At 37.6% G+C, this 24,772-nt stretch overlaps 1 protein-coding gene across 6 annotated transcripts in view; it reads right to left on the reverse strand.

Annotated features, from left to right (window-relative positions):
* Positions 1-24,772, reverse strand: part of LOC136833799 (protein unc-13 homolog 4B-like) — a 251,818-nt gene that overhangs the window by 101,674 nt on the left and 125,372 nt on the right. For all 6 annotated transcript variants that reach the window (XM_067096060.1, XM_067096059.1, XM_067096058.1 and 3 more), the window contains 2 exons: positions 20,273-20,399; positions 18,874-19,017 (listed from right to left, as the gene is read on the reverse strand). In XM_067096060.1, the coding sequence (XP_066952161.1) occupies positions 18,874-19,017; positions 20,273-20,399 (271 nt within the window). The remainder of the gene's footprint in view (positions 1-18,873; positions 19,018-20,272; positions 20,400-24,772) is intronic.

A 24,772-nucleotide genomic window follows, 5' to 3' on the forward strand; every position in this document is an offset into this window, starting at 1 on the left:
TGCGGACATAAGAGCCTAATGGCTCTGGGCTCCTGGTTTCCCCTGTTGCCATGACGGCCTGTTCTGTTGGCCGCCACCTCCCCTGTTTTTTGGACGGGTGAATGAGCACGGGGTTGGCAGTTCCGGGCATCCTTGCCATACCGCTGGTGGTAGTAGCAAGGGCCTGGTGGATTCCCTTTTTGACGGTACTGTGGCCACCTCCTCGTGACAGCGCCTAACTCCTCCTCTGCGCCCTCCTCCTGTTGAATGGAACTGATGGTGTGCGGGCACTGATGCCCGCTTCGCTGCCTTTGCGGAGTCGGTCAGCTGCTGCACCGTGCGGATTAAGACCTCGAGGGGCATGGTGTGGGGCTTGAGGATCTGGGTATGGACCTCCGGGAGGAGCTGGCGGAAGAGAATCTCCCGCGACAGGCTTATTTCGGACCGCTTACCGCTGCTGTCGGTGGTAGGGAGGATGAGGAGGTCCTGTATCATGCCCCATGACTCCGTGACGCTCTGTTCCTGCCGCGGGTTGATGACGAGGTCGAGGGCGCGGGCGGCCCTCTCGGCGACTGGCAGGAAGCAAGTCTCTATGAGGGATGCTTTCAGGTGGCGGTAGGTGAGGGGGTGTGCGGTGGACACCCACGGGACGAGTTTCCTGTAGACCTCCTCCGGTAGGGCATTTATCACTGTGTCAGCCTGTAGCACCTCGTCCGTGAGTTCCGCCAGCCTGAACTGACCCTCGACCCTGAACAGCCACACTGATGGGTTCCCGAGTGAAAGGCGGCAGCTTTACGGTGAGGGCAGCTGTTGTTTGACCTGTCAGACAGGGCAGCGTGCGGGGCGCGGGCAGCGGTGTGGAGGAACACGAGAGCCTTGGCGCGGGTGATATGGGCGGGAGGTAAACATCTGAATCCGCGAGATTTGCGGTTAACTGAACGAGGGTGGGGATGTCCACGTCCATGCTCACTCTTGCCCTCTTAATTGGAGTGGAACTCGTGTCAATACGCACTTGGGAGCGTGCCGTGTGAGTCCGTTAATGACGCTGGTGATTTGCGGTGAGAGTCAGCACGCCCGAACGCTGGTTACAGCACCGTAATTAGTCCGCTAGGGGCGTGGGTAGTTCCTGGAGCCAAGACTAAGTCGCCGTGTGAGTCCGCTAATGGCTCCGGGAACCACTCTGGGGTCACCACTTTGCGAGGTGTTAAAGAAACGAGCAGGATAAGGTTACTGCTACTTTACTGTGGACACAGGCGGTTTATATAGCGGCGGACTGACGTCACACTGAGGAATACAATGGGAACAAGGGTGACCTGAGATCAATAACATTTGACAATAAAATACAATAAACACACTTTGAGTTACACAAATGAGCAATAGCAGAGTTGAATACATCCTGATACCTGAAAGAAGGAACACATAACATACAATTTGGTAGCAGGTAAATTTTTATATAAAACAGTTTAATTGATTGGGTATGTCTGAATTTTGCGTGACCCGTTACCCAGGAGCGGCGATCATAGGAGAAGCGAAGAAAACGGGTCGTCACCACAGAAAACCCGCTCAGCGGTGACTTTACAATGTAACAGGTAAAAATTCCAGGTCTCCTGGTAAGGGAGCGGTGGAGAAGGGTGCTGATAAATCTCCCAAAAAGACAAACAATACACTGTCTGTTTTTATTGAGGAAAGATGTTTTTACAGATGCCTCATATTCCAGGTTTTGGTCAAACTAGCAATTCTTGATAGTTTACCTACTGAGGATGTGGGTGTTATTCTTGCTAACAACCCTCGCTGTTGGTGAGGTGGAACTTTTCCCTGTTGTACCTTATGCTAGGGAGAATAAAGAGGTAGTTGAGACACAAATTGACTTTCCAGTAAGTGTGGTCACTAGAGCTCGAGCCAGGTCTCAAAAGGAATCCACCGAAACAAAGGTTGTGTCTGATGAAGACGATACTTTCACTAAGCCCACATTTAAATGGATTAATGGCTTTATTTACGGGGTTGGACGTCCTAGCAAAATAGTCTACCTACAGATCCTTTGGAAGTTACTAAATGTATTGTTGTTTCTAGTAGGTATGGAAATAAGTTATTGTTACATCTTCAGATTCATTGTTTATATCAATGACCTTAGTTAAAGTGAACAACTGGACTACTCATTTGCAGAGCATGCAAGCCCTATCCCAGGCATTGAGGAAAGCTAGATTAGTTGTTAATTTGAAGATGTGTGAACTTTCTCAGGCTAAAGTAAATGATCTCGGTCATGAGATTGGTCTGGGTAAGGTAGCCCAAAAAGAGGCTAACATACAGAGTATTTTGTCTTTTCCAGCTCCAGATTCCAGGAGAGGGTAATTCTATAGGAAAGGGATGCACTGGTCTCTAAAAAAAAGTAGTTACCTAGAATTACAGAGAATAGTGTATAAAATTTGTAGATACTAGTCATTAAGTGAGGAAACGTTTATTAATCCCCAAAAAAGTTACTTTAATATTTAAAAACTCGCAAAAAAAAAAAACTAAGTTGAGAGAGTTCCATCTCTAACCAAGTCAACTACAGACTGACATCTGTATCTGCACGTGCATGCAAGGACTAAAAAAAGCAAAAAAGTGACGAACACAATACGTACAGGCTAAATCTCTCTACTTTCCTATTTCTGTATGATCCATTGTTACACAATTAATATGGAAAATTTTCACTCTCACACAGCTATTTTGTTCTTCATCATCATGGCAGTAGCTTCTACAAGTGCAAGTGTTCCGACAGAAAACTTACCTTTTAGATGTGAAAGCTGTGTCATAACTTATGGTGATTTTTGTTGTTTTTATAGTTATAACACTGAAAAGTTGATTAAATACTGTCAAGACCATGGGGTAATTTTATCAGAAAAACATTGTGGTTCATGTAATTCTGTCTGTAGAGTTGATATGAAAAAGTGTGTATTCTGTTGTGATAAATCTTATATTACTGAAGGACACCGCAGAAAAAGGTGTAATTTTAAAGTGTCTATATTCAAGAACACTTGGTTTTACCAATCCAAACTTGATATTGAGACTAATTTAAAGTTTGTGCTTCTGTGGTTGCATTCAAGTTTGTGCTTCTGTGGTTGCAAGACTGGTTTGCCTGTAAGGTAGTGCAATCTGAACTTAAATTAAACGACGTGACAATTTAGGTCTGGTCGTCATTTTGTCGAGAGGTGGTAGTGAATTGGGTTTTCAGATGCTCTAAGAAAATTGGTAGTCCAGACTGCATCGTGGAAATTGATGAGTCACAGTTGGATGACGTAAGTATAATGTTGGACGCATAACTGAAGGGCAGTAGGTTTTTGGCGGAATTTGCCAAGAATCACAAGAATTTTTTGTAGTGCCTGTTGAACAAAGGGATCGTGAAACACTACAATGTGTTATTAAAGACAATATTCACGAGGGAACTACTATTGTCTCAGATTGCTGGAAAGCATATAATTGCTTGGAGGAAGAGGGGTACAAGCACCTTGCGGTAAATCATAGTATCAATTTTGTGGACCCCACCCCAGGTGCCCATACTAATACAATCGAACAAAGGTGGCACGATCTCAAGGAGTTACTTCCCAAGTATGGGTGTCGTAAGGCTCACTTCATAGGTTATTTGGCTACTGCATATTTCAAGATTCATCATAGTGACTCCTCAACTTGTCTGCATTCGTTCTTACATGCAGCAGCTACACCATATATTCCATCATAGTTGGGTAAGTCACAGTTGTAATTCTAGGAATCAAGGGTAGTTTACATATCCGTGGTACCCGTGGCGGGCGCGCACAGCGCAACAGTACCGCTTGCCAGTACAAACGTGCTTGCCAAGAATCTTTAATGTCGCAGATATGGCGCGAAGCTGTGTTCTGCCACCCCTTGCTGACAGCAGATCCTAGGCTTAAACTGCAGTCTACATGTGGTTTTATTATTAGCTTTTTTTCCCCATACATTCCCAAGCTTTGCATCAACTTTGTCTCCCCCACCCAAACCCCTGGTCCCCACCTGTGGTCCCCCAAGATTGTTGGTGGTTGTAAGGGTTTTCCTCACTTATTTAACAGTACTGAAGCATAGATATAGTGTTGTTTTAGAATTTTAAGCTGTTTAAAGCATAGATATAGTGTTGTGTTAAGCCATTTAACTCATAGAAACTGGTGAGGCCGTCTTCTATAGAATTACCCAGGAGAGATGTCAGAGGATTTTTGGGTCTAGTTCCAAATTGGATTTACTGAATGTAATTTGCAATTTTGGAAGGTAAAGGCATAAAATGTCCTTCCTCATGGTTGGCAGCCCTGACTTCAGACTAGTAACTCAGGTTATGTTTTGCTCCGTCCTTATTTCCACATTTCAAAGGGATTTTTGACTAAGGAGAACGTGCCGACATTGCTGTAGGAAGCTTTAGTGCCTTGTGTATCTCGGAGATATGTGAAACTGGTGAATTGTGACAGTGTTATGGTGCATTGTGGCTTTGTAGTTTACATTTCTGAATTCAGAGCCATTCTGGAAAAGGGAACCCCTGTCACCGGGTTCATGGTTGCCATGGTGACATCCCATGTTACCATAGCAACACAGTAGTACCAACAGAAATTGACTGATCATACTCACTTCCTACGTCACTAAAATGGGTGACTTATTCAAACGCACTAATACCTTTGGTATTCTTTTTACCTTGGGCAAGAGAAAGCCAGTGTAGATGACAGACTCGAAATAATCAGTAAACCCCAAGTACGTTTAGAAGTTTATGGTTTGCAGAAAATTAGTCATAGTAGAATAGTTATCAAACTAGAAGATAGTGCAAATAAAACATTTGACAAAGTTGTGAAAGACTATAGTGAATGTAGAATTTCTGTGGATGGAAGGAAAGTAAATGTTCAAATTATTAATCTGAGAAGTACTAAAACTGTTGTAACGGTAAAGAATGTCCCATTTGACATTCAAATTACAGTACTACACTTTCAAATATTCTTGGAGAGTATGGTCAGGTGTATAATGTACGATTTCAGAAATACACATATGAGATCTTGTATGAAAAATGACGGGAAACAGGACTGCATTGATGAAGCTTGAGAAACCAATTCCCTCCTCACTTATCTACAGAGGGATCTCAATGCTATTTCAATACAAGGGGCAAATACGTACATGCATTAGATGCTGTATTGCAGGGCTCATTGCAACAGATTGCAGCATTAATGGGAAAGATAAAGTAAGTATAGTAAATACTGATAACTTTCCTCCCTTAAACTCGAAACCCGCAAACGACCCTATTTTATCTGTCGCCCCAAAGACAAAGCATGGAAAGGAAAATGGTGATGGTTCCGACGAAATTGTAGAAGAAGGAAACAAGGGAATGAATGGTTGATGACAGAGGTGAATTTGGTGCAAGTAAATGGTTTGAAGAGAGAGTGAAAATTACCAGAAAAGGTAATGGAAGTGATAATACATCCAATAAGAAAACAGTACTAATAATTATGAATTACTAGTAGAAAATAATGAAAAGGGGAATAACGACATAGCTGATGATAAGATAATAAGGTTGCAACCTAGTATAAGTGGAATGGAAGAATATCCCGCAGTGGACGTACTGATGATGTAGTATTTAAAGGAAGCTGCTATGAAGATGGATTAGTGAAGGGTATAATTACTGTTGATGTGCATGTGTATAGGGACGCGGAAAAAGAGATTGCAACTGGAATGAATATGGAAGAAGAGGGCTGCAAAGAGGACATGGTCCAAGAGGGTTTGGATCCAATTCAGCTCTCGAGTGCCGAAAATACTATCGTTACCAAGGAGAGATTAAATTTAGATGAGGGAATTCCTTCTGATTCTGAATGCATGGATGATGGTGATGGTACAGAATCAGACAATTCTCACTTGCCTTGTAACCAGGGAGAATGGAAAGTGGTACAAACGAAGAAATACAAATTAGTTCTAAGTCGTAATGCTGAAGCAGTAGCAAAAGCAAAAAAAGTAAATGCAAAAAATAGAGGAAAACAGAAATACCAATGCATGAGACATAAGGTGTGAACCCCAAAATAGCCACTTAATCGACATGTATTACCCTTAAACACTCACTTTCATTCGTATTGGAACTCTTAACATTAATGGTCTTTCAGATGTAAACAAACAGATGAATTTGAATACTTTTCTTATCTATCATAATACTGATATCATTTTGTTACAAGAACATAATATAAAGACTTTGAGCATTGTTACTTATTTGTTAAATTATTATGACGTTCTGAATCCGACCATAAATATTAAGGGTGGAACTGCAATAATGATGAATAAGAAACTAAATGCTAAAATAATAAGCACTCATAAGCATGCTAGCTCTAGACTAAGTATGATTCGAGTAACCATTCAAGGAGAAGAGATTAATATTATGTGTATTTGTGCACCCTCTGGGGCGAACTGTCAGGGTGAAAGAGAAGAATTTTTTGAGGAAGTTATGCTTCCTCTGATACAAAACAATGTAAGTAGATGTATTGTTGGAGCTGACTGGAACCGTATTACAAGTAATAGGGATTCTTCTGAACCAAAAAGTTCAAACTTTTCAAATACGTTAAAGCAAATTGTCAGTGTTTTGAAACTGAAAGATGTACATAATATTATCCCAAAAATTCCTGAATATACATTTATGAGGAAAAATTGTGCTGCAAGATTAGATAGAATATACATGGCTGACTTAATCGCACATGTGAAATATTAAAAAACGGTAGCAGTATCATTTTCTGATCACTCTTGTTTTTTATGTGATGTTAAATTAGATAATGTGTTACAATTTGGAAAATCATATTGGAAACTTAATGTTTCTCTCCTTGAGGTTTCAGGAGTCAAGGAGGGTTTTAAAGACCATTGGATGAAATGGAAAAGAGAGAGAGGCAATTGTGATTCGGTGCTTTAATGGTGGGAGAAACTATTTTTCATATAGTAAAGATTTAAGTTAAGGAATTTTATAGTACAGTGGGTAGTATGAAAAAGAAAATGAGATATGTTGAATATTCTAGGAAATAGACTAAGGTCTTTACATAAAACTGCTTACCAGACAGGGAACCCTGAAATAAAGAGAATTAAAAGTAGAATTCAAACAATTAGGGATGAACTGAATGAAGGTATTGAGATAAGAGCAACATTGAAAGACATACACTGTGGTGAGAAAATGTCAAAATACTTAATTGGTAAACAACGAGAAAAACAAGTCAAGAAAATTATACTTGTGTGAGGGAGAAGTGGGGGAACTGAATGACGGTCCTTTCCAGCCTCTCAAAAGTCTTGTGTGAAGTTTTACTCAGATTTGTACTCTTGTGACACAGGAGATCAAGATATGCAAAAAAACTTAAAATTTATAGAAAGTCAACTTGATGATGCTGACAGAGAATCACTACAACAGGAGTCTGATAAGAAAGAAATATTTCGTACAATGAAAAAATTTGCAAAGAATCGAACCCCAGGTGTTGATGGGCTCCCTGAGTTTTATATAGCGAACTGGGACATCATAGGGGATGATTTTACTGAATTAGTTATTTTCATATTAAGAATTGTGAAATTAGGGGGTTCTCAATATAAGGGTATAATCACACTTATAAAGAAGAATGGTGATGAGAAAGATCTGAAGAATTGGAGGCCAGTTTTTCTACTTTGTGCAGACTATAAGATTATTGCAAAATTACTAGCTGAAAGAATGAAATTAGTAATGGGAAAAATCATTACTGAAGGTCAATACTGCTCAGTTCCCGGGAGAAGCATTGTACAATGTAACATGCTTATAAGGGATATTATGTATTATGTTAATGAGAATGATAGGGAGGCAGCATTTTTGAAGCTTGATTGGTACAAAGCATTTGATATGGTAAATACAACATTTCTGCTAAAAATAATGAGTAAAATCGGATCTGGGGAAAAATACGTTGGTTGGATAAAAATGTTGTACGAAAATGCAGAGAGTGCATTATGTATAAATAACTTCATTGGTGAATTTTTCGCAGTATCTACAGTAGATCGGTAAGACAAGGGTGCCTTTTGAGCATGATGTTGTATGCCATATACCAGGAACCTTTTTATGTACCCTTACATGCAAACAACTCTGTTGCCCCACTATCCCTGCCTGCCTGGGGGCTTCACTGTCAAAGCCACTGGTTATACAGACGACACGAATATCATTTGCTCTGATAATAGTTTATTAGAAGTTGGAGAATTTGAAAAGGCAACTGGAAGCAAAATTAATAGGAATGGAAAATCTAGAATTTATGGTATAGGGAAATGGGAATTTAAAAATGTATGACCTATCGATTGGATAAAAAAAGGAAACCGTGTATTTATATACTTTGGGGATTTTTCATTGCAACAATTATCAGCTTATGCTAAAACAAAACTGGAATAAGGTGATGGATGCATTAGAGTGTCAAAGTAAAATGCTCTTTCGTAGAAAATTAACAATCTTTCAAAGGTCTGCTTATATCAAAACCTCTTTACTAGGAAAACTTTGGTATGTTGGCCACATATATCCTTTAAGCTACAGTTACAGGAAGTCGATAGAGAAGATATGTTTCAAATATTCATGGAATGGTAGATATGAACCAGTGAAAAGAACTATTGTGAATAGGAAAAAGAGGGAAGGAGGTTTGAATATGTTTGACTGCGTTACCAAATCCTTTGCATTATCAATCAACTCTTCTGAAAACTTATACAGGTAGCAAAGGGGTGCAATATTTGTTATTACTTCATACTTCCCTAAGCTTGGTGAATCTGACACCCAGAGAAGTAAGTGAAGGTTTAGTAGGTAACCATCCAAGTCCTTATTATTATAATATTATTTTGGATGGAGTAGATACATGTATAGATTGTCCTGTTTCCAATAATTCCCAATAAGATATTGTGCCATTTTTTACTTAAAAAAAAGTACCTATTACTGTTGAATCAAGATATCCCCTTTTTAACTGGAAACTAATATGAGTAAATTTTCATAAGAGTAAATTTATAAATGTTTTTGATAAAGATCTAATATATAAGTATCTACATGATGTATTAATGACAAAAAGATTGTACACATTTAACCTGTCTGGAAATAATTTATGCGATCAGCGTAATATGATAGAAAGTGCTATTCATTTATTTTATTTTTGTAAGAGAAGCAGATCTATATTTGATGGGTTCCTTAGTAGAACTGAGGCTATTTGTGTTTTTAAGCCAAAAAATAATGGCAGGTTTTTATATTTTGATTTAAAGTGTAAAGATCTTCGAGTCAAGAATATATGTATCTTATTCCTGCGTTCTTATATTGCAACTATGTGGTCATGTAAAAACACAAATTTATTGCCTGAAAATATAAAAGACCGTGTAAGAATGAAGTGCATGCAATACAAAAATTGTATAAAATTAATTTTTGACAATGCTTATAAGATTACAAAAACCTTTGGGAATTTTTTGGAAGAATTTGATTCATTACAGTAATGTAATTTATATTTAGTAGAACCAAGTCATGCTAATTTCATTGTAAAGAACTACTGTAAATATTGTATGTAGATTATAAAAAAAGTTGGTTTTACAGAAAATTTGTAACAATTTTTTCTGATATTTTTGAAACCCTCACAGTGCTGCTGGAAAAGGGAGAGGTCTCAAGTGGAGTGACAGTTGCCCAAGATCCTTTGGAAAGCTTAAAGCTATTTTAATAACTTATATATCCTGTGTTGCATTCTCCAGACTACCATTTCAGCTCTCAGTAGATGCCAGTGATGTTGGAGTGGGAGCAGTTTTACCTTTGGAGGATTCTGAGGGTAATTCTCATCTTGTAGCTTTTTTTCAAGAGGATTCTGAGGGTAATTCTCATCTTGTAGCTTTCTTTTCAAAAGGATTCGAGGGTATTTCTCATCTTATAGCTTTCTTTTCAAGAGGATTCTGAGGGTAATTCTCATCTTGTAGCTTTCTTTCAAGAGGATTCTGAGGGTAACTCTCATCTTGTAGCTTTCTCAAGAGGATCTTGGGTATTTCTCATCTTATAGCTTTTTTTCAAGAGGGGTATTCTCTTGAGCTTTCTTTTCAAGAGGATTCTGAGGGTAATTCTCACCTTGTAGCTCTTTTCAAGAGTTCTGAGGGTAACTTTGTAGCTTTCTTTTCAAGAGGATTCTGAGGGTAATTCTCATCTTATAGCTTTCTTTTCAAGAGGATTCTGAGGGTAATTCTCATCTTGTAGCTTTCTTTTCAAGAGGATTCTGAGGGTAATTCTCATCTTGTAGCTTTCTTTTCAAGAGGATTCTGAGGGTAACTCTCATCTTATAGCTTTCTTTTCAAGAGGATTCTGAGGGTATTTCTCATCTTATAGCTTTCTTTTCAAGAGGATTCTGAGGGTAATTCTCATCTTATAGCTTTCTTTTCAAGAGGATTCTGAGGGTAATTCTCATCTTGTAGCTTTCTTTTCAAGAGGATTCTGAGAGTAATTCTCATCTTGTAGCTTTCTTTTCAAGAGGATTCTGAGGGTAACTCTCATCTTGTAGCTTTCAAGAGGATTCTGAGGGTATTTCTCATCTTATAGCTTTCTTTTCAAGAGGATTCTGAGGGTAATTCTCATCTTGTAGCTTTCTTTTCAAGAGGATTCTGAGGGTAATTCTCACCTTGTAGCTTTCTTTTCAAGAGGATTCTGAGGGTAACTCTCATCTTGTAGCTTTCTTTTCAAGAGGATTCTGAGGGTAATTCTCATCTTATAGCTTTCTTTTCAAGAGAATTCTGAGGGTAATTCTCATCTTGTAGCTTTCTTTTCAAGAGGATTCTGAGGGTAATTCTCATCTTGTAGCTTTCTTTTCAAGAGGATTCTGAGGGTAACTCTCATCTTGTTTTCTTTTCAAGAGGATTCTGAGGGTATTTCTCATCTTATAGCTTTCTTTTCAAGAGGATTCTGAGGGTAATTCTCATCTTGTAGCTTTCTTTTCAAGAGGATTCTGAGGGTAATTCTCATCTTGTAGCTTTCTTTTCAAGAGGAATCTGAGGGTAATTCTCATCTTGTAGCTTTCTTTTCAAGAGGATTCTGAGGGTAATTCTCATCTTGTAGCTTTCTTTTCAAGAAAATTCAATGCAGGCTAAAAGGAAGTACTCCACGATAGAGAAGGAAGTTTTAGTACCGATTAAAACTTTACAGCATTTTGATATGTATTTGATCACTTCCTCTGACCCCATTGTTGTCTAGATTGGCGTTAATAACCCTCTAACACTCATAGGCAGGTTTAAGAATAAAAATCAGTAAATTATGAGGTGGAATTTGGACTTCAGACATGTGTAGAGTAAAGACAATATTGTTTCAGATGCTTTATCCAGAGCTTTGTTACACTGGATTTTTCCCTTTGAGGGTGTTAACTGATAAGAGTTAATGTTAAGGGTAGTTGGTAAGACTTAACTGTTAAGTGATTTCTATCTTAGCTTTTTAGAGTTTAAGGATATGGTTAGGTAGACATTAAGGTTAAACACCTCTTTTCTTTTCAGGGTTTCTATTTTTGCTTGTTCAATAGGTCTCTTGCTTTGGCTTTACTTTGCTCTATCTTTGTTTGCTTAGCAAAGTAATGTAATCCTTCCTTGAGCAACAGTTTGTTAAAGTTAGTTTGAAACAGTTTTCATGATTCTTTGATGTTTGGTAAGTGGCCCATTCAAATAATCGAGTTTATGGAAGGGGAACTATGCCTGAAAAAGTAGATATGTTATTTATTGCTCATTGTGTAGAATTGTTGTAACGTTTTTCACCCATGAGAATAATTTAGATTTAAGCGTAAGTTAGCTAGGTTTAGGTTTAGTGTTAAGGGTTTTTCCAACTTTTTCTACTACTATCGGGTTCCAAGTTTAGCCCAGTATAATTGTGGGTGAAAGTGATTTTCACTCTTTTTTTTCTCACTATGTCTCAGTCATGATTAACTGTTAGATGGAATAATTTTGCAAGTTTGCAGTGTGCTACGATCCTGAAAAGGGGTTTTATATTTGATAATTTTTTTCTTCTAGCAGTGATATCTTCTTTTCCTGAACATTTTAATTGTTAATAAATATATCTGTAAAGTGAATTTCACGTTCTCTTCTCCCCGCTAGTTGCCCAAAGCTCAATTATGTATATTTTCTATCTTTAAAAGTCTGCTAAACTATGAACTTTATGCTTTGAGCTGTGTACCTACACTATCGTGTAGCCCCAGAGTCAGTTGTTTGAAAATTCGAATTTGAATCCTCTTATTCCACTCTTGCTATTTTACTCTGCCTCAGACACGAACTGATAATCCATTGCTTTTAAAGCTATTGTTTGTATGGTTTAACAGAACCGTCAAGGAGCATATTATAGTTAAGTAAAGTGTATCCAAGGGCTCATAACACAGGAAATCAGAGAAGCGTTGTCTTGGAATATTCATCAGCATTCCTTCCCCTCACTTGAGGGAGGGGGAAACAAGTTATACATAGCTCTGCTATGTATAACTGTCTCTTTTGGGCTGTAAATTTTATGGTTTTTTCATCTTTTATGCAGTAAAATTATAAAAAAACACACAAATATAAAAAAATGAGAAAATACAGTAAAATAAAGATGAGATTAGTATAATCTTCTATTATATTAATTTCCTTGGCTGCCTTTGTGTGTGTGTGTGTGTGTTTGTGTTGTGTGTGTCACTCACCTCCCCTTCCCCTTTCCCCTTCCCCTCCCCTCCCTGTCCAGAAATTTTCAACGTTAAGTGACCCAACAGTAAATAATAAAGGATTTTTGGCTGAGCTTTGTTATTTTTGTTTCGAAATGGACTCAGCGGGTAATTCTAGAACAACGGCAGGCACTACTGGTGATGGTCCAGAACTGCCAATGGTATCAGCATTGGTTCAAAACCCCTCATCAGCTGCTTCTGCACATACACCAGTTGTTTGTACTAGTTCCTCGTTGGAGGGGGTCGGTACAGTTCTCGGATAGCACTCTGATGGGCCCGCGTTTGAGTCTCTGATTGGCCAATGAAGAATTAGAGGAATTTATTTCTGGTGATAGAAATTCATTTCTCGCTATAATGTGGTTCGGATTCCACAATAGGCTGTACGTCCCATTACTAGGTAACCAATTGGTTCTTAGCCATGTAAAATAGGTCTAATCCTTCGGGCCAGCCCTAGGAGAGCTGTTAATCAGCTCAGTGGTCTGGTTAAATTAAAGTATACTACTAACTTGTTTGTACTGTATATGACCGGAAGGTAAACGGGACTGGTGCTGCTCACAGACTTTTACTGACTATTATTAGTAAGGTTAATTTAGCTGTGGGTATGGGTATGGGTATGGTACAGATATGGGTATGGGTGTGGTATGCATATGGGTATAGGAATGGTAAGGTATGGGTATGGGTATAGGTAGGTTAAGGATATGGGATGGGTATTGGTACAGGTATGGGTATAGGTATGGGAATGGTACAGATATATGTATAGGTATGGGTATCAGTATGGGTATAGGTATGGATATGGTATGGATATGGGTATGGGTAAGGTGCAGATATGGGAATGGGTATGGTACAGATATGGGTATGGGTATGGAAATGGGTATGGGTATGGTTATGGTGCGGATATGGGAACTAGCAAATGTGAGCAATAGCAAGCATCTACTAGTATAAAAATAAAAAAGGAGTGTGTGTTATAAGCTTTAATTTACACGTAGGAGTTGTTCTCTCTCTCTCTCTCTCTCTCTCTCTCTCTCTCTCTCTCTCTCTCTGTCATGCTTGATTATTTCATTGCAAGTTACACTACCGTACTGTAATATCCTTTAATAACACATGAAAAACATAAATGTAAAATACATAAAACAAAACAAAAATAGCTTTAACGAGGTCAAATGCCTCCCTACCCCTCTCCTACCATCCCACCAAGCTCTTCCCACACCTCTCCAAGCTGAGGAGACTCCTTCCCTGGCCACCCACCTTCCAAAACATCCCTTTTTCTGGGTGAGTCCTCCTGTAAACACCCTTACTACGGCTTCCATGCCATGGCTCAGAGTCATCTGAACCCCCTTCCACCTTGGAAACTTTTCCTTGCTTCCCACGCCCCAAACCCTTTCTGAGTTTCTTAATGAGTGCAGGCAGTGTTACCAACGTTTCCTGAGGCTGCACAGTGTTGGTGTGGGAAGAAAAAGATTTCTCCTTGCCCAACAATTTCAGTGTTGTGCCAGCTGTATCCCTAAAAGCCTCTGCAGCTGAAGTTCCAAAGAAGAACTTTAGTCAGACTGTCATGGCAAATATGGAGGCAGCCATGGAGAAGGAGAAACTGGATCTGACTGAGAACGAGAAGCTGGACAAGGGGGACTGCGTGGCTTGGTCAGCTTATCATGCATCTCAGCGAGATGAGTCGTCTTTCAAGGAGAAAGCACCTGCTCTGTCCCAACTGATGCCTTTCTTCTATGAAAAGACAGATACAGCTGCAATGGTCAAACACGGCATGGACACCCGATCCATCGTCATCCACTACACTCACATCTGTCCCCTCATACAGCACAAACACCCCAGGCACTCCCACAGCTATACAGTACCAGAAACCCCCGTATGAACCGATATCTTTTGTCTTCAACACGCGAGATAACCCAGTAATAACACAATCCACAAAGCACTCCCCCGTATAACTAGAAATGGTTCTGTCAAAGATCTACCCCCAAGAGATAAATCTATGTCTACATATCCCAAAATCTGTAACCTATTTGCTTGAACATCACACACAACTTCCTTAGCTGGTCTCAAAGAGCGATCGGGAAACATCGACCTCAACAACCCGAAGTTCATTAAGTTTATCGAGGCACCTGTATCTATAAAGACCCTTACATTTATACCATGTACGGACCCAATTACAACTGGCTTTGACCCTGAGGGTTCTCCCAGAAGTCCTATATCCCAGGAGACACCCATCCAGTTTTCCTTTACAACTGATCAGTCTTTAGACAGTGTCTGCCAATCACAAGATCCCCTCGAAAAATTCGCGTGAGGAACTCCCGTATCTAAGCTACCAAACTTCTGAAATGCAGGCCTATCATTATACTGTCTCCGAGACGGGCAAGACCGCCAAGGATGACCATAACTCTTATGTCTGCCACAATACTTAACACGGCAAAATATCTTAATGTGTCCCTGCATATTACAATTAAAGCAACGACCCCGTGGGATCCTAGAACTCAAGCCACCCACCAATCTTTGGCTATTCCGACTTTCAACAAAATTCTTCGGACCGTGGACGGATCTCCACGTCCAAAACCATAGGCTGATCTAAGAAATCTCTGATCACTATTTCTTCTCCTCATTTTTGCTACTTTCTTGTCCGTAAATAAATCTGTTAACTTATTCTTGGCTAATCACAAATGCCAAGAAAAAGAAAATTCTCAATTCCTGTGACAGTACACCCTTTACAGAAAAAACCCAAAGCAGAACAATTTCCCCTGACAAAATTCCCATACAATATAAAAACTAGAATGTTAAATCCCTTTACTCTAACAATTAATTCCAAAACTCAAAAGAATGTACTAATCAAATCCACCATTAAATCCCAAAGTTAATTAAACCCATAATCAAATCTCAGATTAACTAAACCTACAATTAAATTCAAAAATTAATTAAACCCTTGACTGAATTCAAAATTAAGTAAACCCAAAATTAAATTCACAATTAAGTAAACCTGTAAGTAAATTTACAATGAATTAAACCCATTATGAGATTAAACCCCAAAAAATTAACTTCAAAATTAACAAATCCCCGCAATCAAATTCAAAGTCCCATGGAAAAACAAAAGGAATTGCCGGCTAAGAGCACAGCTGATTGCACGTGGGTCAAACTGGCCAAGTTCACTTCTTCCAAGGCCAAACTACAACAAAAAAACAATCAGTCTTCGCAACGAGAATGGGCATCCACTCTCACACATAGAAAACGTAACCCCGAGCAGACAAATGCGCGCGAGAGAGAGAGAGAGAGAGAGAGAGAGAGAGAGAGAAGAATTCATCCCTCTCCCTCAGTGCAACACATCACTTCCCCTAAACTCATCCAAGGTCCCTGACGCAACAGAAAATATGCTGAGCGCACCACCTTTGCCATTGGCAGGCAGTGATTGCTGAATCAATTCAAGCAACCCCACTCACTTTACATACATGCACGTATGCACCCAAAGTAACACACGTCCGTGTGTAATTATAAAAATAAGAGAAAAAAAGTTTAAAAAAATACCAAGAAATGTATACACACTTGCGTAAAAAATGTTTGCACACAGTAATCCACAAATGTTAAATAAATTCCTACCCCAATTATCAAAATCCCCAGAAATAATACAACAATAAAATATTCCCCTTATTTAATACTAAATGCCGATGCGAACTGCCGATTGATATATAAAAAAAAATCAAATTTCGAATGCACGAAGCAAGAAACCCTGCCCAGATGAATGACAGAGCTGACACGTCACAGAAGGAATGACGTCACTGCAGGCAGCGTCTACAATGCAAGTGCGTTGCATACAGACATGGCCGAGAGGCAAGACGCTCCGCCCAAACCAGTGACGTCACTGATACATCATTCAGGCGATGCTGTTACTACAGCCACCACCCCAAAAAATAAATCAGTTGGTGTAATGAAACGACCCATTAAAATAATAATAAAAAGAAGATGGTAACACTTACAGTACGTACGTCTCTGTTTAGCAGCGTGCGAATTCTCTCACCAAAGAAAGAGAGAGACAGAGAGGGATAACAGAATAGCACATTCTCGCGCGTATTTTCACGTGTTTTAACACAAGCGGTAAAGATACCGAAATTACTTCACATTATACACATTAATATATCCCTAAACACTCCCCAATATGTATTAACGCCCTGTTAATCCCATAAAGTTAAACACAACTTGCAGCTCACAGAGAGTCGCCTCGAGAAAAAGACTGACTCGCAACATCTCGGTTGACCACAGCTCCCTACTGTGAATCACTGACCACAACAAAATCCTATTCTGAGATGCCAGTACTAGAATTTAACAAGATATGTCTCTTCGGAAGCATATCCCTAACTAACCAATTAACTAACTAATTAACTAACTCAAACACCGCTGCCAACCACTGTTAACCGGCTAGTTCGAAGGGCAGTCTTTATATTGAAGTATCTGTTTTAAGAACAGAATTTTAGCATCTCACCTTTCCTGAGATGTTACTGGTAGTCGTGCCCTTACCTTGGGTCAGCAGATCCCTTCTCTTTCCGTCATAAGCTTCTCTCTAAACCTATCATTACACAAAGGCCTACTGGAATGAGACACTGATTTCGAAAACCAGACTTTATTAACAAATTTAACAAAAGTAGCTCAGCAACGACTACGGTTATGAAATGGAGTGATTCACACCCTCTATTAACAGAAGACCCAACTAGAGAACATACTGATTCACAAACCAGCATAGTCATGAATTTATGCCAAACCATTCTAGTGATTAATACCCTGATCAACGAACAAAGTTATAAGGTCATACAGACCACAATAAATGTTATATCGTAATGTAAGAGTCAAATACACCACTTCCATATCATTTGCCCTCCAGGACAATGTTCAAAATTCTCCTTATGTCCTTAAATAATGAATCTCTATACTGGTGTGCTCTTTGATCACTATACACCAAGTTAACAGCACATCTTCGCAATTATAGTTCATGGCAGTTTCTCCCCGAGAGACTCATTGTTCCTCTTGTTGTATGTCATGGGAAATCGCACATATGCACGTACATACATTTCCAGTGCATCGGTTCAATGAACGAATGAACACACATTGTTTCTATGCGCTTAAAACGCATTCGTCAGACATTCTTCGCCACTGGCATCATCGTCTCTACCAGAGGAAGTGCCCTACTAGATCGTCACATTCTTTTCCAAAGGTGACCCCTGTGACTGTTACATATATATTATATATATATATATATATATATATATATATATATATATATATATATATATATATATATATATATATATATATATATATACATACAGGCAGTCCCGGTTATTGGCGGGGTTCCGTTCCCGACGGCGTGACAACAACTGAAAATCGCCGCTAACCGAAAATTGGCGATAATAACACTGTTCCCCCGGTTAGCGGCGCCGATAACCGGTTCATGGCGCCGATAACCAGTGATCAGCGCCGCCATTGAGAGGCGATCAGTGCCGATAACCGGTTATCAGTGACGAAAATCTGGTTATTGTCATCGCTAGACAAGCGCTGTAAAACCAGATCGCCAGTAACTGAGGCTGCTGATAACCGGAGACTGCCTATGTATGTGTATGTATGTATGTATGTATGTATGTATGTATGTATGTATGTATGTATGTATATATGTATATATATATATATATATATATATATATATATATATATATATATATATATATATATATATATATATATATATTCATGAAGCTACAAATGTTGTTTAATGTCAAATTCACGCTTACTTCAGGAATATTCCCGATGGGGAATTATCACTGAAGGGGAATTTATAAGTGATAAATGAATTGGTACTGTCGGTCGGTACTGCTGGGGGACCTGGCAGTACCGATCCATTTATCACATAAATTCCCCTTCAGTGATAATTCCCCATTGGGGGTATTCCCGAAGTAGCGTGAATTTGATACTGAACAACATTTGTAGCTTCATGAATGTATATAAATCACGGCGATAAAAATTTCATATATATATATGTATATGTATATATATATATATATTATATATAATATATATATATATATATATATATATATATATATATATATATATATATAAATATATATATTTATGTGTAAATGTAAGTATGTATTAGGGTGGGGGCGGCACATCGATCACACTGAAGGTTACCTCCACTGACCAAACAGCTATGAAAAATGACACTGTATAAAATGCTGTCACACATAACTATTACACCTACCTCTGACTTGACAGAAGCTTTCATACTCAAATGGAGACTTCCACGCTTCTTGTTGGCCCTGAAACTCTCTCTCAAGGAGACTGGTTTACCCTCTTCCTTTTTCACCAAGGTATACCATTCATCTACCAGTTTGTTTTTGATGTTCTGAAGAAGAAATAAGCAGAATTTCAGAATTTAACCTAATTTCTCAAAAACGAAAAACTTATTATGTTTCTGAAGCATTAGAGCGAGAGTAATTAGCTCATTATTCTGTTACCAGTTTCCTAAATTATTACTTCTCGACAGTTATATATGAAACTTGATCTTTGATAATTGATCTGAATAATGAAAATAGAAAAGGAATATAATCTAAGATTTGAAAATTTTTGCTTGAAAATGAAAGATTCGAACTCTCTTTGTGCAGGACAGACAACATCTGAAAATGACACAACATCCATTTATTAAGCTGGAGATTTTTATTCCAATTTTCTCAGAATATACTGAAGCAATATTTATTTGATAACGATGCAAACATTTCATGGAAACATTTTTTCAGCAGATAGAAGCTATTTTGAAACTTAAGCTAAAGGACTCCCAAGCTGCAATCTATCAAGAATCCTTGAAAGGGTGCCACTGTATTGTACAGAAACCTTTGGAGGCTGTTACAGCTGGTCTTCAAGGATATGACTTTTAGAAACTCACTAGAAAAATGGCGGTTGTCTGAGTCCCTCTAATAAGAGGGTAAACGGTTTTAGGATGCCTTCAAAATTCTCTATTAATAAAATCCATCTAATAAGGATGCAGTAAGAGATTCCATTGAAAGCTTTTGTTGATGACATATTGCTTTGAAGCTTTCACGCATAAAGAACTCCTTATGCACAACTAGAACTGAACAGTCACTGACGGCTGTCCTCTTAGGAGGACACCCGAAAAGTAAGAAAAATCTTTCATGACATTTATGTCATGTCTAGAGTTACAGAACTTACCAGATTATGAATTAGTTTCACAGGACAACGAGTTATACAGTACATCCTTTTTTCTTATAAATGAGAGATGAATAGAACAGCAACACATAAGTGAAGGATTTGGAAAGCTATAAGGAAAGACACCTCAAAGAATGGACAAAAAACAATGCAACAGGGAAAATTACAGAATATCAGTCTAGTTCAAAACCGAGGACCATTCGATAGTGTGGTTGAATAACCCTGAAAATATACTATCTTGAAGTTTTCCATGGAAAATTAGTTGAAATCTGATTTTATTTGATTTTTGAAGTTCTTGATATTACTGAAGCCACTTAAGAGAGTAGCACCAGTTAATCAATAACAATATAAAACAGGCCAGAGCTGAAAGGGAACAGTCACTAGAAAAGTCAAGCATTTGAAACAAATACATCAGACTCCTTTTCTCTCCCACATACCTCCAGAGGAATGGTAACGGTGCCAAGCAAATTCCTAAACTCATTCGTGCCCAGGACAGCGCGCCCAATCTCCCTCAGGTCCCTGACAGCTGGAATCTGCTCCATGCCTGATTCTTGTGGTTCATGCCTGCAGTGAGTCACAAAAATGATGAACGAGGTTTCCCCTCAGATGTCAAAAAATCCTTTTTTTTTTTTCTTCACCATATTAATACATCAATGTACATTATATTGCTTAGAAATCACAAAATTACTATAACAATATACAGTATTATGTATATTACTTAGAGTTCAATAGTTTTGCAAAATGATTTCACATTTAAATGGTTGAAGGCATTCAGAAGGCAAAAAATTTAGATTTTATTCTTGTATATTTAATATTCCTAATAGTTACACACACTATACCCATATGATAAAAAGGGAAAATAAATCATGTTAAATATATATATATATATATATATATATATATATATATATATATATATATATATATATATATATATATATATATATAGTTTACTATAAATTGAATATGCCAATTACTATTCATTTCTTTATCACATTTGTTTTTTCCTTTTTATCATACACTGCACGTGCAACCGCCATGTAAAATCGTAGCCTTTAGCTTGTTCAACAAATACATAGGATCATCATAAATAATAATAATAATAATAATAATAATAATAATAATATAATAATAATAATAATAATAATAATAAAAGAGCATAAAAATGAGAAGAGCAGAGCACAAAATCGTTAACAACCAGTGTGAACAGTACTTTTTAGTCTTGCTACAGACAACGGTGAAAAGATAACCCTAACGCCACTGATGTCTTCTCGAGCAGATAGGTGAAATGTAAGGAGGAAATAAAAGGCACTGTTTCAAGGACACAAAAGCAAATGGCCTTTTATACCTAAGACTAGCCGACCAACCTAGCGCTGTCAGGGAAAACTCTGAATGACAATCAATAATTTACCTTAGAAAGGAAGTAACAAGTCAATGAATTCTAGAAACAATTATTAATCACGGGAAAGAAAAGCATTTTCAATGATAGTACACATACTTTACACGGCATAAGGATTCAAAGGAGATGCAGGAAAATTTTTCTCAGTGTGGCTGCAATTCCAGTCGCGTTACTCAGCCCGACAACGAGCAAGTCACATGTTGTCCCGCCACCACTGCAGAGCCCCATTCTCGCTAGTTTAAACAGTCAATACAAAAGTGTACAAACCTACATTCCTGGTACTCCAAGTTTCACACCAGTCCAAACTGTTATCCCATGGCTGGGTCTTTGCCTGGTCCCACAGTAAATAAGGTACCAAGGAGGGCTGGGATACAGGTTTGAAACCTATGTGAAAACCTTCCTTGAGTCAAATGAGGGTCAAGTGCAAAATTTTGTCTAGATTGGTCAAGAGGTTTGGATTTCTATGGAGCACAAGTTTACATACGAACAAATTTACAAGTTTAGTTACATTCACATTTATATATATAGATTAGGTGATACCCTCAGTGAGAGGGTGTAGTAAATGGCAACGAACTCTACCATCATCTCATTCAGAAGAACTCAAATATTGGAACTGATCTCCTGGACAACCGACTAAATGTTTTTGTACCTGAAAATAATCATTGTGTTGAACTGACAATGGAAAACAAAATTATTTATTTAGTTTTACAGAAATACAGAGGAGCTATAGAGTGTCACTCATTCCCACAAGAACTGAAAACTCCAGGTGTACAGTATTAAACGCTAGCAGCCAAAAAGAAATAATGATCAGAAATAGACTCACATCAAAATTATGTATGATTTACGATTTTACAGATGTTTGGCAGGTGTATTTAGGCTTCATTTGAAAATAGCTCAGGTACAGTACAAAACATCTGGCTTGCAAAACCCATGGAAGTAACTGATTGGAAAGTTGGTGACAGGGGCTGGGGGGGCGGGGGTACCTTGCTTTCCGTTACCTCACCTTACAGTCAATGAGCTTGGAATTTTTCATATATGAGAAATAGGACTAGAAGAATCAAGTAAGACTATTTACATGGATTAGATAAAAAAATGTATATATATACAGTATATATATATATGTGTATATATGTGTATATATATGTGCAATGTATGTGTATATGTATATATATATATATATATATATATATATATATATATATATATATATATATATATATATATATATATATACACATACATATATATATATATATATATATATATATATATATATATATATATATATATATATATATATATATATATATATATATATATAATATCACGAAAGTATTTTCGTTCGTTTATTTATTTATTTATTTTCAATTTTATTTTCAGGTCACACAGTCGGGATGATTACTGCTTGTTGGTAATTGGGTGCTGTTTGCTTGTTCGAGTGTTTTGCGGTAGTTAAGGAGGATAGTTCTAATCCAATGATTTTTTCCTTTACATGGTGACGTGGAGGAAAAGAGAAAGACTTTCGGAACCAGCATAAGTTCGCGGGGTCAGTGATCCTCTGAATGCTAAAGAGGTTAGGGATTACCTCTGAGAGGAATTTATCTACTGAGGATAGCAGATTCCCCCAGGATCGCTGCAACGGTGTGTTTGTAGCGTCTTCCTTTACTCACCACCACCGCCTGCTTGTGGAGTTTTCTACGCATCGCTACTGTCTCGCCCTTTCGACATTCTCCATCTGCTAATGCATGGACTTTCGACTTCGAGGTCCAGCCACGGTTTCATCGCATTCCCAGTACCACCTTCGTTCCTCAACTGGACGTTTGGAACATCCGTTCATCTATGGTTAACGAATGACAAACTCGGGAGAGGATATACTGTATATATCAGCCTTTATTTATCATCACCTTGGACCCTCGCTGCTGCTACTGCAACGGCAACTTCATTTATAAGACCTCTCAAGGAGTTAAGTATTGGAATTAGCAACTGTCCTCCATTTTTAGAGCTGCGGCAGCATTCAATTGCAAAGTGGTATTCAGATCTCGCTGCGGTGGCCTGATACTCGTGTCAACCTTTATTCAATTACTTTTTTTTTAAATAAATATTTATATATATATTTTTTTGTATCATACTCCCTCACTGTTCTTTGCCATCATTGATTACTTCAGTAATGCCATGTTGTGGCTAGTTATCGAGTCCTAAATATTGAGTTTTTTTTCCTCTTTTTTTATGTAACGGCTTTAGTCAAAGTTTGAAAGAGCCTGCCTTAGCACAAAAAGTTAAGAAGGTTGTTAAGTCGTGACAAATATATATATATATATATATATATATATATATATATATATATATATATATATATATATATATATACATATATATATAGTATATATATACTGTATATATGTATATATGTATATAATTTATATATAACATATATTATATATATATATATATATATTTATATATATATATATATATATATATATATATATATATATATATATATATATATATATATATATATATATATATATTGAAACATTAAGCTGCATCATTTAATATCAAAGTCACTCAACCTTGGAATAAACACCAAAGGGGAACTTATAAGTGATAAGGGATCCGTTACCAGGTGAACGTATAACGAACGATATATATATATATATATATATATATATATATATATATATATATATATATATATATATATATATATATATATATTACTAAAAGCAAATCATTTCAAACTGGATGGTATCTAATGGAGTATTTATTCAGAAAAAGTTACAAGCTTTCTTGGACAAACAGTCCACATTATCAAGTACACATATGGATACTTGATAATGTGGACTGTCTGTCCAAGAAAGCTTGTAACTTTTTCTGAATAAATACTCCATTAGATACCATCCAGTTTGAATGAGGTCCTTTTAGTAATTCTACTAATGCACAGAACAATTGTGTATGTGATAAAGTTAATATATATATATATATATATATATATATATATATATATATATATATATATATATATATATATATATATATATATATATATATATATATATATATATTAAGGGAAACCACTTCTGAAGCAAACCCAAACTTCCAAACTGTCTTGCACCCCAATTTAACATAATTTCACACTGATTCCTAACTGAGGAGGGAGTGAGAGACTCAGCCCCTAAGTAAATTTTCTCCATGCTCCCCTTTTCTGTGCAGCTGTTTATCTCTTCTAAACACCCGGTGACTGCTTGAATTACCTCTTTTTAGATAAAAAAAAAAAAAAAAAACGAATGGAGACGAAGCCTGACGAAAATCCGCCAGAAAGGTTGAGTTCCCCATAAAGACTGGTGAACACGGGTTACCAGAAGTCACCAGGATTTGGGAAAGGTCCCAACATAGAAAACGAGGACACGACCCCTATCTTGAGATGACAGTGACCTCTAGGAAGAGCAGGATAATAAGCCCTCAAGGCATATAAGGCGAGAAACAGCGGCCGTGGCTCTCAGAACACCCTGTCAGCAGACCAACACACTACCCCTTG

Source organism: Macrobrachium rosenbergii, chromosome 52, assembly GCF_040412425.1.
Source record: "Macrobrachium rosenbergii isolate ZJJX-2024 chromosome 52, ASM4041242v1, whole genome shotgun sequence".
In the NCBI taxonomy this organism is placed as follows: Eukaryota; Metazoa; Arthropoda; class Malacostraca; order Decapoda; family Palaemonidae; genus Macrobrachium; species Macrobrachium rosenbergii.